The sequence below is a fragment of the Aptenodytes forsteri genome, unplaced genomic scaffold (assembly GCF_000699145.1).
Source record: "Aptenodytes forsteri isolate BGI_AS27 unplaced genomic scaffold, ASM69914v1 Scaffold198, whole genome shotgun sequence".
Lineage (NCBI taxonomy): Eukaryota > Metazoa > Chordata > Aves > Sphenisciformes > Spheniscidae > Aptenodytes > Aptenodytes forsteri.
Window position 1 is genome coordinate 236,346 of NW_008795697.1, and position 13,068 is coordinate 249,413.

Below are 13,068 nucleotides of genomic sequence, written 5' to 3' on the forward strand. Positions count from 1 at the left end.
GGGCCACCCCATCCCCAGTGCAGGTGGGGGGCAGCTGCCCCAGGGCGCTGCCCTCTCCCTCCCCTCTGCTCTCTCGCCATCACCTCCCCCGGCTCCCCTGGGGATAAGGCAGGGGGAGATGCAGGGGAGCCCATTTGGCATCCCTGCAAAATGCCACTTCCTACCTCCCCAAGGCTGCAAAACCTGGAAAACCTCAGAGAGGCTGTGCCCCTCCTGTGCAGGGCCATCACAGCCCCTGGAAGGGGTATTGCAGGGCTCCCTGTGCACCCCTGGCTCCCCCTGTCCTGGCCCCCCAACACCTGTCCCTATCCCCCCTGGGTGCTCCATTTTCCTGGCAAGTGGGAAAGTCTCCAGGGTGGCCGGTGGATCCCTGCACACATGCTCAGCTCCACTCTGCTCCCCAGGGGCTGGCGGCAGGGCCCATCCCCAAAAAGCAGCGCCCAGGGCCTTGGGGTCCCTGGGCAGCACTGCCCCCCCAGCACTGCCCAGCACACAGTGGGGGTGCCCGGGCAGCTGCACACCCCAGCTCATTGGTCAAGGGGTATGATTCTCGCTTAGGGTTTGAGAGCTCCTGGGTTCAACTCCTGGACGAGCCCTCCTTTTGGCACCCACCTCCAGGCACAGCCCCTGCGGGGACAGGGCACAGACGGGGCGACTCTGCCCAGCACAGCAGGGACTGGCAGCCTCCCCAACTCAGCCACGTCCCTTCTGCTGGGATGGTCCCGCCACTGCCGGGAGCGAGGTGCTGCCCAGTGTCCTGTGGGCAAAGAGACATGGCTCAGCCATGCCCAGGCCTCGCCCCCCGCTGCCACCACGTCCCCGCTGGGCAGCTCTGCCCAGAGCAGAAGCAGATAGCTGGGAAAGGAAACAGCCACTGATATTTCCAGGGAGCAAGGAGGAGAAACCCTGGTGCGAGGGTGAGGTCAGTTTTGGGGATGTCCCATGCAGCAAGCAAAGGGGATGTTTCCTATTAAGCACCAGCCTTTCCCCCAAATCCCTGCCCTGTAGCCCCACTGAGTTTTCAGGGAGGAAAAAGCATGGAGATGCTGGGGGTTGAACCCAGGGCCTCTTACATGCGAAGCAAGCGCTCTCCCACTGAGCTACATCCCCCTTGCCTGGGGCATTCCCACACAGGGCAGACTGTTCTGGCACCACAGCGGCAGCTCCCTGGGCAGGCACCATGGGTGGCACCATCCAAGCTTGCTAAAACCAGTGTTGATCGAAAAAGAAACCCTATAGACACACCATGGGGTGCTGTTTGCAGGCAGCTGGGGGATGGCAGGACTGACCCTCCTCCACCGGGTCTGCAGAGAGCAGCAGGAATGCAGTCCCCAAAGGAGGGGTTGTCCCAAAAGGAGGGCTTGTCTGGGAGTTGAACCCAGGACCTCTCACACCCAAAGTGAGAATTGTACCCCTAGACCAACGAGCCAGGGTGTTGCACCACTTTTTCACCCCCAGGCCTTCTGCCCCCCACATTTTGGGGTTAGGGGTGCAGCTGAGGCTGTGGTTTTCCCCCAGCACACCTGCAGCCTGCAGGTGCCAGGAAGCATTCCCAGGCCAGCCATGCTTGCAGGCAACCTCAGGACTTTTCTGGGGCAGCGTGGGGGGCTCTGCCAGCCCTGCAGCTGGCAGGGAGGGGGCTCTGGGGAGGCAAAAGGACATGGAGATGCTGGGGGTTGAACCCAGGGCCTCTTACATGCAAAGCTGAGCTACATCCCCCTGCACCAGCACCACCTCACTCCTGCCTCTTGAGGGTCCATCCTGCCCATGTGAACATGCATAGCCCAGACACGGCACTGACTTGACTGTGCCAGGCATTGCTGCCCTCATCATGCCCTAGTTGTGTCACAGCCCCATGCACCGCCAGGGAAGGTGGGTGCCCAAAAGGAGGGCTCGTCCGGGAGTTGAACCCGGGACCTCTCGCACCCGAAGCGAGAATCATACCCCTAGACCAACGAGCCAGGGCGGAGTTACTTTCCCTGCCGTTGGCCCCTGTGCTCCATCCACCCATGGCCATGGGCACAGGGTGATGGCTCCTGGGTGCCCCCATCTCCCATCACTGCCCCTCAGAAACCCATTTCACGTGGTCCCAGGGCTAACGATCTCCCTCTCCTCTGCCCCATGGGTGCTGGTGTGGCTTTGGGACAAGGGACAGGAGCTGCGAGTGCCGGGTTACTGGGAAATACCCCCAGCCATTCCCTTCTCCCAGGAGCTGCCAACCGTGGGGATCAGCAGGGTGCTGGCACTGGGGGTCCCACGGGTGCAGTGGGGAGCAGGATTGGGAGGACAGCTCTGGGGCAGACCACGGGGATTTTTTCTGGATGCAGTCCCCAAGGGTAGGGCTGCCTGTAGCTGTGCCAGGGTGGGAAGCCGAGCTGCTGCAGGAGCCCTGGCTGGTGGGGACCCCCTCTCCATGCAGGACAGCTGCAGGGGGAACAGGGTGAAGAGCTGATTTTCAGACAGCCTGCCTGCAGCAAGCCTCCGATGCTAATTATATCGCATTGAAGGCTGTGCCAGAGCAAGGGATCCCTCCCTGGGGCACATCCAAACCCCATGAGCTGACCTGGGGGAACTGGGGCGAAGAATCAGCCACAGGCAGCGCAGGCAAACCTCGCTCCTATCCCCTGCCCTGCAAATCACGGAGGAGTGGGGAGGAGCGGGCAGGGGGAGCACTGCACCCCTGTGATTTCCAGGTCACATAACCCACCAGGGCTGCCCGGCTCCTTCAGCCCCATGCATCCAGTGCTATCACTAGCCACCTTACACAGCAATAACCAGATCACCCTTCTCCTCTTCAGGAAACGTGCAGACACCTAATTCTCAGCAAACGTGAATGAACAGCCTTGGAATGTTTAATTGAACAATTCTTGAATTTGAAACACAAATCCACAAGTATTTCACTCCCAGGACCTTGTAAACCATTGGGATTTTGGCCCCGCTTTCATTGCACTTGTCCCCATCTCTTCTTTTCCCAAGGGCTGTCCTCCCCAGGGGGAGAAGCTCAGAGGAGAACAGGGGTGTAGCACAGCCGGGAGCAGTGTCTGGTAATGATTTGGGCTCAGGGTGAGGCACGGTGCTGGTGGAGCCAACAGGGCTGCGGGCTCCCACAGGTAGCACCAGGAGGGCCAGACCGGGATGCCAGTGCCTTTTGATTTGTGTGCTTCTTCCCCCGTGATTCACACGTGTGGGTGGCCTGTTATTTTCCTGCTTTATGGGATTTTCAGCCCTGGGGAAGAACTGGAGCCCTTGCCGGAGCCATCGCCTGTCTGGCTCCCCAGGCTGGCACAGGGCTCTTGCGTGGCAAGGAGGGCACCCCGAGAAACCGCGGCGAGCCCCTGCCCTGCGGTCAGTCCGTGGGTGCTTGGGGTGGGATGTCCTCTCGGTGGTGCCCTCTCCTGCCTCTTATCCCGGCCATGAAACCACTTTCTCTCCCCTTCCTAAAGCCTAAGAGCAGGTCCCCTCTCTGCTTTGGTGGGAAATTGTGTTGCAATGCCCTCGTGGGCAAGGAAGGAGATTTTTATTGGCGAACAAGTCCCATCTCAGTCTGCCATGCCTGCAGGCTCCCAGCTCCAGGGGCCCTGTCTCCAGCTGGCTGGCTCCAGACACATGTCCCCAAGGGCTCTGGCCAGGAGTCCTTGCCTCGGCGAGAACGATGAGGGACGCTGCCTGTTGAGGCCAGCTAGGACTCCTGGCATTGCCCTCAGCTTGGTGCCCGGGTGCTGGGGTGGGATACACCTTTTGCAGCCCAGCAAAGGTGCTGGCAGTGGATCTGTCTCTTCATCCCGTCCCACTGCTGTGAGTCACCAGGATTTTTGTCTTCTCATCTGGATGTGCAGAGAAGCCACAGATAGATGTGCTGGAATTGTGCAGACCCAGCAATCATCCAGCCACCACCAATCCCTCCATCCCTATCACCAGCCCTATGCCGCCTGGGGCTTCCACTCCTGATGGTCCCATTTGCTTGCTACTCACACCAGTCTTCCCTTTTCCATGACAACTCTCTATGCCTCTCCACTTGCTCCAACACAAACCATGACTTCATCCCTCCTCCCCACCGCCTCCATCCCCAGGGGGGCTGTCCTGGTTTTGGTTGGGATAGAGTTAATTTTCTTCCTAGGAGCTGGTACAGTGGTTAAACCATGACAGGGGCAAAGTACCCACCACCGTACGAAATGCTCACTGGCTGCTTCTGTTGGCTTCCCCAAACAGGCAAATGCAGAGAAACCTGAGCAAGCCCATTTGCCACATGTGGTGGTGCAGGTTGGGGTGTCCCCATGGTTACACACACCCCAAAGAAGAGATTGACACCCCCATGGATGTGACCCTGCAATGGGGAGCTACCACCATGACCTTCCCAGGCCTTGTTGAGCTGGAGTACCCCACCACAATTCGTGCACTGTAATTTGTACTGGTGCAGTTGACTTCACCAAAGCAAAGGATAGAAGAAAGAAAACGAAGGGAAATAGGGGTCTCCAGGAAGCAATGGCTGCTGCGGGAGGAGGATGCTGAGTGACAGCAGGGAGAAGGTTTCCTCCAAGGACATGAGCAGGTGAGGGAAGATGGGAGGTGAGCAGAAGACATGAAACTCAACAGATACAGGCATGGGCAAAGGGTTGCTTTTGGGCTAAGCTCCAGGCTTTTCTGAGAAATGCTTCTGCTGCTGCAGTTGAAAGCCATGAGTGGGCAATGCTGGGACCAAACCCCAGGACCCAGCTATTTCCTTCCGTGTGTATCCTTCCACACGCTAAGCATTATTTTTCATCTCAGTCTTGATATGTAATTCCCTGTTTCTCACCAGGGCCTTTGACTGCACTGTCTTTGCAGGAACCTGTATTTTAGGGCCTGATCAGCAGGTCTGTGAGGTCCTGCCCTGAGCAAGCACTGGCTGGGGGGGATATGTAGCAGAGTGAATTCAGGACAGCTCTTGAGCTGGGAGCCAAGACAGCATGGCTCCCAGCTGAGAGTCACAGCACCCGTGGGAGACAGGGTACCAGGTCCCTTGGAACAGGGATCCCTGCAGGGCACCAAGGTCCTCACTTCCCCAACTTTGTCTGCACCAAGACATCACAATTTTCAAGTCAAATCAAGGACCTGTGTGGATTTTAGTCTCCTTTGAGACACTGGCTCTTCAGAAAAAAAATCTGTATAACCTCAACAGTGGAGTCATTCAGTGAAAAGCCACGTAATAATGTCATTATTCTGTCCCCCTGCTCCATCCTGGACTGTCCTATGCAACAGACTGGTAGAAGACAGTTGCACCAGCTCCAGACGCCTACAGCTTTCTAACAAAGCTTTTGCTGGAAATCCAGTGCTTTTCCTCATTGCAGCATTCAGGAGAACTTTGCGTCCCATCTCTGCGGACAATTTCTGGAGCTGGGGTAAAAATATCTGTGCAGTTCTTAGAAGAGGGACATGAAACCACTCCTCTCTTCTCCTGGTGCTCTGACTGCTGAGCAATTGCCACGTAAGTTTTCTCCAAATTAGGAGCATCTCTGTGAAGATCTCCTGAGCAATAAAACCAGGTCAAAGGCTTTTGAAGACCAGCATGTTTACAAGCTCAGCATAATCCCTCATTATAAACACTCATAAGCTTTATGCAAATTGTCACACTACCAAAATGCTTAAAGTATGAAAGAAGATTTAAACAATACCCATGGAGGACTTAGTCACACTCTTATTCCTCCTTCCATCAGCTGAAAAGTTTCTGTTTGATGATACTTGGCATCTTAAAAAGAGGCTTTACTCAATGCCTGGCATCTCTTTCCCAGAGACATCTGCATCCCCTCCCTGTAAAACAATTATTGTCCAATTCTCTAATGTGTTCAAATAAATCTTGGGTCCTAGTCTTTGGGAAGAGCTCAGTGTGGAGCTCACTGTGCTGTGGCTGGGGCCAGGGATGGGGTTATCCTTGTCCTCCTCTAACTGACCAGCTCATGGGCACAGGACTTGCAGATCTCTCCACTCAGCAGCAGAGCAAAGCTCCCTGCTGAGCACCAGTCCAGCTTTTGCTCTTGCCTCTGTATCTGGAGCACACAGGGAAATTATAATTTTTTCTTTACGTCCTTATTATTACATTTATATATCTTTCCTGATAGCATTACCACAGGTCTCAGTGTCCATCACGCTTGCTGTCTATGAGAAATGTCAGGATGCCTCTCCCCACGACACCTCTGATCAATCAGTGCTCAGTCACTGGTCTCAGCAAATTTGGGCTCCCAAACGTCTGTGTGTCCAGAGGAAACCTGGGGTAACCCTGCACCATGTTTCACATCGCAGGCAGCCCTCTTTCTCTGATGGGGCAGGGGATGCTACTGCGGGCATGGGCTACTGGACAAGGTGCACCCATATCCAGGGGGGGAATGTCATACTGAGCTAGCATGGGGACACGGGTATATTCAGCTCATATTACTCATAGTGCTCACTCGAGGCAAATGTCGTGCCTGCACATATGCATGTCTATGCGTGCATTCAGCAGCACAGAACAAAACGTTTTTGCTGCTTCGCTAAGAGTTACAGCCAGATGCAGACACATCACACGCCTCACTGGCACCTGGGCTATCTAGGTTTGAGTCAGTACATACTTGTTTGTATAAGGCCCCTTTTGCCACATGCTGTTGTGAAGAGTAAGAATAAAGAGCCTAATGCTTAAGGTCTGTTTTTGCCCTGGTATATCTTGGGAATTTTTTACTCTTCATCATCACCCATAAAACATTGGGTGTGTTAGATGTAGGATGACCATCCAAAAGAGCATCTCTCAAGAAGCCCGCTTCTGCCTTTTTTCCCTGACCCCACATCCATCCTCCTTAGCTCACCCAAAAAATTGTGCAAAATGCAGGGTAAATGCCATTTTGAAATGTCAAACCTTCATGTTCCCACCTCCTCGAGGGAACAGGCAACAAGTCTGCTCCTGCGGGAAGTCATCCCTAAGCAGGTGCTTGCTATGGGGCAGCAGGAGGGGTTTCCAGGCTGAGAAACTGTTGTCTTCGGGCTGGTCACAGCAAACTACACACTTACTTCAGCCCAGTATGGAGCTGAGCAGCAGAAACTCCCATTTCAGACAAAGGAAACCTCCCCCAGCAACAAGTTGCCTCCAGAGCAGGCTACCCCTCCAGACCAGAGGCACAAGGAACACCAGAAGACTCAAACTATGATGTAGCATGACTTTAATGAGAAGGAGAAGGAGAATAAACCAGTTCAGAGTATGAGAAGTGCATTTCCAGCGCTCGGTAAAGAAATGGGTAAGCCCCACTCCAGGACAAGCCGATCCCTACCAGGTGTTCCTCTGCCCCACCGCCCCGTGACTATCATCTTCTGTCTACAGCCTGCTATAAGCATTTTTGCCCAGCCAGCAGCAAATGCTGTGTAGCACTGCAGGGTGTGGAAATACAAAGTAAGGCTTAGCAAGAGAGAGGTATACAGAGGCACAGTCTCAAGTGACAAGCTCGCATGGCTCCCTTCCTCCTGGGGGGGCTGCAGGTGCACCCCACAGCCAGGAAACCCACAGACATTTCCTTAGTCCTCTTCCCCAGTCTTGGTCCTGTGCTTCATTTGTCCTTCCCGACATGGCCGCTCTGCTGGCATTGGCAGGAGGTGACCGCTGGGGACACCCCTACAGCCCACTGCCCAGGCACAGCAGTCCCACCTTCCCCAGCCCCCGGGGACCACTGGAGGCCACGGGGACCCCACAGCACCGGAGGTAGCTCCCGACAGGGGCACCCCAGCACAGGGGTTACCTCCCAACAACCACCGATTCCGTGGGCCCCCCTGTCGTGTTTTGCAGAGGTGAGGATGGGCCCAGGCCAGGACTGTCGTGTTTTGCAGGTAGGAGGTGAGGATGGGCCCAGGCAGGGTGACCACGACGGTGGGGGGCTGGATGACAGTGGCGGAGTCCACGCAGCGGCGGAAGCAGGGCTGGTTGCAGCTGGTGGCCAGTGGCCGGGGGCTGCAGGAGGAGGGCAGGCACAGGTCATAGCAGGACATCGCTCGGCGAAGACGTACACCTGAAAGCCAGAGCCAGGGTGTAAATGCAAAGCAGAGGCTGGGCCACCCCTGCTGAGCCCTCATTCAGTGGCTCCCATAATAAGAGGTGTGGGAGAGCTAGCTAGAGGGTGAGTTTGGATGGTTTAGAAACCCCGAAGGATGCCTTTCCAAACGGACAGGAGCCGGCTTCCCCCTTCCCTCACCCCGTAACCTGCTCGGAAGAAAGCAAGGAGTTTGGTTTGAGCTGTACGGCTGGGGGAGCTGGAGGCACCAGGTGCTGAAAGTGCTGAGAGCAGACCCACTCCTGCACACTGCCTGCCTTCAAGCTGACAGCAAGCCTTCAGCAAGCAAAATGCTCACTGAGATGCATCTAGTTGTAGCAAAACCCACTTAAATCAATACAACGTGAGTGAGCTGGACTTAACATGAGCTAAGCTATCCCATCCCAAAATATAAGGGACCTCTGATGCCCTGCCATAAACGGGGACTCATCAATCCCTGCAACCTGGGCATGTGCTGTTCTTTTTTTTCTTCAGCAAGGACAACCATGCAGGATGCACCTGCCTATGTGGATCCTGCAAGCCCTGCATCCCACAACCCCTTGCACTCCTCATTTTGGAGCAGAAATAAACGCTTCCCCAACATCCTCTGTAGGCAGGAGGGAGGCAGGTAACAAACCTTGAACTCTTGTAGAGGACCAGGCACAAGGCATCGGTGAAAGCAACAGCTCAGCAGGGAGGAGACGGAGCCCGTCTCGACTTACCCAGATGGAGGTGGCAGCGGCAGCTGGGAGCAGGTGGTGGGGCCGGGCACCGTGCAGTGTTTTATAGGGTGCCCTGGCCCCTGGGGGAACAGGTGCATACCTTCCGCCTGAAACTCAACAACTGGCAGTTTTCTCCTGGAAAGCTCCCCCAGCTGATTAAACAGTTCCCTCTTTCATCTGTCATGTTTTGCTTCCATTTAATACTGAGTAAGATTGAAATGATTTGGGCTACAGGCATTAATTACCTTGCTTCCTAAGGCCAAAGTACCTTTTAGGTATTATGCCACCTGGCCAGGGGAGTGTTTCAGCAGAATTTAGGGCAGGCGCATCCCCGGTGCATCGCTCCCCACCTTCCTCCGAGCACAACCAATTCAGCTCCCCAGTGCACCTGTGGTGAGCTCAGGGATGTAGGCTGAACACAAGAAACATGTATTTGTAGGTAAACCCTGTGACATCGACAGCAGGAAAACCAGGGGGGCTGCAGGGGTGAGGATGCTGGGGGACCACGCACGGCTGGGAGAAAAATGCCAGAGGGCATTTCTCCTGCCCCAGCTGCCCAGGTACTACAGATGCAGACATGGGGACTTGAGCTAGCCTGGCATGAGCAAACTGTTATGCTTTTGGATCCACTTAGAGGATTTTGCCTTTTTTTGTTATTATTCCTCACACCTGGGATATGAATTCTGCTTGGAAGGCACATCAAATTTTAAAAGCAAAGTAATCATGGGCTCTGGAGTCCACTTCTGAAGAAGATGCACACCAAAACTGACTGATTTTGTGCAGTGAGCTGATTTCCAAGGGCAAGAGCCTTTCCATCCTGCTTTTTGGATATGCTACCAGCAGTGAGCCAGAAGTTCACAGCTATACTTCCTTGTGATGGAATGACATCATGAAGACATTTTTAATTACGGGCTGCGGCGTTTCTTCCCCTTCACTAATCATCTTCCCTCTCTTTTTTTTTGTGCCTCTGTGGACTCCCATGATCCCAGGGAAAACATCCCTTCCTGGGGGACTCCCTTCCAGGCTTCCAGATAGAGGCTAGGATCTTCTGATTTGCAGCCTCACTGTGTGTTTCAGTTTTGCAACCCAGTTTAAGTACTTGAGGTTCTGCTCACATTGGACCATCGTGTCCCAGAAGAGTATCCACAGATGCAGCGATGCTTTGAAATAAATGCACGGGGGCAATTAGAGAGGGCATGTTGCTGAATGTGAGCGGATCTGTGTACTGAAACAAGTCCTTTGCCTGGAGAAGGGGACAGGGGAAACAAAAGGCACGTGTCAGGAGGTTAAAATAATCAGATTTGTGTAATGAATGAGATTAAAACAAAGGAAAACCATAGGGGAAAGAGCTCTTCCTGGAAATGCAGGTATTTGGGAGAAAGACGACGACTCGTTTTTCTGACCCATATTCATTTCAGGGAATGAGTACTTTCTACTTAAGACATGGCTTTCTCTGGAGGAACCACAAAACCGAGAAAATTTCACCAAACCAAACACGTCAGACCCATTTTCTTAACTTCTGCACATCCTGGATCCAGGATGTGTGGCCATCTCAGCCCTGGTTCTTCCTGCAGGTAAGGGCACAAAGAGAAACATGGCCCTGGACCAATACTCACTGTGTTTCCCTTTGCATCACCAGCCCCAGCAGCACTTTGCAACTCCAATTTCACTGCTCTGCATTTTGATTTCCAACAACACAAGGGCTAGATGTCTCTGAGACCGGCTGGAGGGTGGAAGCTTGCCCCTGCCTCAAAATTTCTCCTGAAAGCCAAAGGCAAAGGCACATTTTGGAGCAGCAACAGACCCACTGCATCCCATCTCCAAGGAACACCTGCATCCAGTGCTCTCGTCCAGGGCTTGCCCCGGCACCATAGCGAGTATGACATGTGGGGACCGCTCCCAGGCAGCTGATGGGCAAGCCGGACACCCCAGTGCCAGGAGGCAGCATCCTGACGCAGACAGACCCACCTGGGCAGCTGCCCCTCCACCACAGCCATGGAGCATCCTTGGCTGCCTGTGTCCTTGCCAGGGCAGACTTGGGGTGTTTCAGGGCCACTGTGTGCAGCCTGGGGAGCGGAGCACAGCTGGTGCCACTGGGGAGATCCAGGCTCTAGCTGCCATGTGCCACCCCGGGGCTGCAGATGATCCAGTTTCATGCCGCCACACGTCCCCTATAATTGCCGGGTCCCCAGGTGGGCTGATGCTCCACAGTGACACCGAGGCTGGCATGTCCCCCCCCAGGAGGCCTCGTCACTGTGTGCCAGGGCAGGGGCAGGAGTGTGCCGGGGCGGACACAGCCCAGCAGGGTTGAAGGGTGTCCCAAGGGAGTCAGCTTGTCTCCTCTCCCGGCTGCCTCTGCCCTGCAAGCCCCCAGGTCCCATCCTGCTGCAGCAGCCCCCATGCCCAAGGAGGAGCCTGCACCCACTACCCCTTCCTATTTCACCACCTCCAGCTGCAAGTTGGTGTTTCTCCAGGGCTGTAACCCCTGTGCACCGAAACCCATACCTTTTCCCCAAGAAATCTCGCGCATCCCTCTTGCAGGGTGCCTGGCTGTCCAGGCATGGACATCCCCCTTTCCCAGGCCAGCAGAGCTGGCCAAGCACTGCAGCATCCCACAGCAGCGGGACGGAACGGGGCCAGTGTTTCCCTGCAGCCCAATCACTGTTTCTGGCTCAGGAGAGGGAAGCAGCTCCCAGCTGGTCCCTAGGGGCATCTCCCCAACGCATGGGAAGGAAACATGGCCCCAGGGAAGGTCGAAAAGCCAGCGCAGGGCTTGCAGCATAGGCAGCTAAGCCTGAGCTTCCTCGCCTTGCCTCCAAGCCACAGCATTGCTTGACCACATCCTCATCCATGGAAAGAAGGGGTGGGAGCAGGGAAGGCACCTGCAAGGCTGGTACAACATGTTTCCCCAGCTGCGTCAAAGCACAGACATGCTCTGAGAAATGCAAGGCTTCCCCCTCTGCAAGACTGCCGGGATTTCAGCAGTTAAAAACCTCCCAGCAGGCAAGTCTTTTTACCTCTTTCCTCTTCATCTTGCTCACCCTCTCCTTTCCCCAGGAACCTCCCCTGCAAGCACTGCTGCAGACACAGGAGGGAGCTGCCAACACACAGCAGCTATGCCATCCTCAAAAAAGCACCTCTAGGACGTTGCGATGGCTCAGCAAGGCACAGCTTTGTCCAGGGTTGGCTTTTGGCTCCATTGGCGTCATACAGATGCTCAGGGCTTGCGTAGGAGATGCAGAAAGGAATAAATTGGCTGACAGAGCAGAAGGGAAAAAAGCAGTGTCCAGGCTCAGGGTGTGCCCACACCACTGCCCAGCCAGTACGGCCAGCCTGTTGCTGATCTTCCCTGCCCATGGTTTGGTGCTTTGCCTCCCAGAGAAGATGTAGTTGGCTCGCAGGAGGGTGACCGGCGGGTGGGCTTGGGGAATAGAGGGGTACAGTACCCTGCTCCTGCACAGGAGTTTGGGGCCCAGCACATTGCACAGAAGGGCAACGCAGGTCCCTGAGTAACCAGGAGCAGCTTCAGCAATTGGGAGCAGCAATCCAGAGGCAATAAGACATGTATTTAACATGAATGACCAAAAGAGAGAGAGGCAAGAGGAAGCTGGCCACACCGGGGGCTGCACCAAAAGCTTCCCCCTGGGTGGGGGTCCCCAGGGCTCCGACGAGGGTGGGATTTGAACCCACGCGTGCAGAGCACAATGGATTAGCAGTCCATCGCCTTCACCACTCGGCCACCTCGTCCCCTGCTCCAACCCCTTTTTTGGGGATTTTTTTCTCCTTTTTGATCAAAGGCTGCAAACCTGTGGCTGGTTCTTCAGGGTGTCCTCTGGGGAGCCAGGACGGGCAGGCAGAGCCATGGCAGCCCATCTGCTGGGTCGTGGCAGCCAGCTGCCCACCTGCCTGTTGCAGGCCAGCTGGGCAGGGCAGCAAGCAGGTATTTGCAATTCATTTGCCCCTCTCCATACTCAATTTGGGTAAAACAATTGGGGAAACAATTTGGATTGTTTCCCAAATCCCCTGGGGTCTGGAGATAGTTTGGGATATCTTCTCCACTGTGAGCTCCCCAGGGAGAGAGGGCAGAATGAAATTTCTTGCCCCCAGAATGGGGTCGCCTGGGACAGGGGTAGGGGGCTCCACTGCTCAAAGCAGGGCAGAGACCCCCCAGCAATGCCCTCAGCTTGGGGCAGGGAGGAAAAACAACCCTCAGCCCAGGCACCACTGGGAGTCGAACCCAGGATCTCCTGTTTACTAGACAGGCGCTTTAACCAGCTGAGCCACGGTGCCCACCTGCCTCACAGCCATGGGGTGCGCCCCAACAC

General features: G+C 55.3%; 1 protein-coding gene and 4 non-coding genes across 5 annotated transcripts; all 5 read right to left on the reverse strand.

Annotated features, from left to right (window-relative positions):
- Nucleotides 1-1,038: 1,038 nt before the first annotated feature.
- TRNAA-CGC lies at nucleotides 1,039-1,110 on the reverse strand. Its single transcript has one exon. It is a non-coding gene; the product is annotated as a tRNA-Ala (tRNA).
- A 779-nt stretch (nucleotides 1,111-1,889) lies between these two features.
- On the reverse strand, nucleotides 1,890-1,961 carry TRNAP-CGG. The gene has a single exon. It is a non-coding gene; the product is annotated as a tRNA-Pro (tRNA).
- A 5,648-nt stretch (nucleotides 1,962-7,609) lies between these two features.
- Nucleotides 7,610-7,980, reverse strand: LOC109279562 (beta-keratin-related protein-like). Its single transcript, XM_019473081.1, has 2 exons — nucleotides 7,793-7,980; nucleotides 7,610-7,718 (listed from the first exon to the last, which is right to left on the reverse strand). Exons 1-2 carry the CDS (start codon nucleotides 7,978-7,980, stop codon nucleotides 7,610-7,612), a joined length of 297 nt encoding a protein of 98 aa, XP_019328626.1.
- A 4,428-nt stretch (nucleotides 7,981-12,408) lies between these two features.
- On the reverse strand, nucleotides 12,409-12,490 carry TRNAS-GCU. The gene has a single exon. It is a non-coding gene; the product is annotated as a tRNA-Ser (tRNA).
- A 469-nt stretch (nucleotides 12,491-12,959) lies between these two features.
- On the reverse strand, nucleotides 12,960-13,033 carry TRNAT-AGU. Its single transcript has one exon. It is a non-coding gene; the product is annotated as a tRNA-Thr (tRNA).
- Between the last annotated feature and the right edge of the window lie 35 nt (nucleotides 13,034-13,068).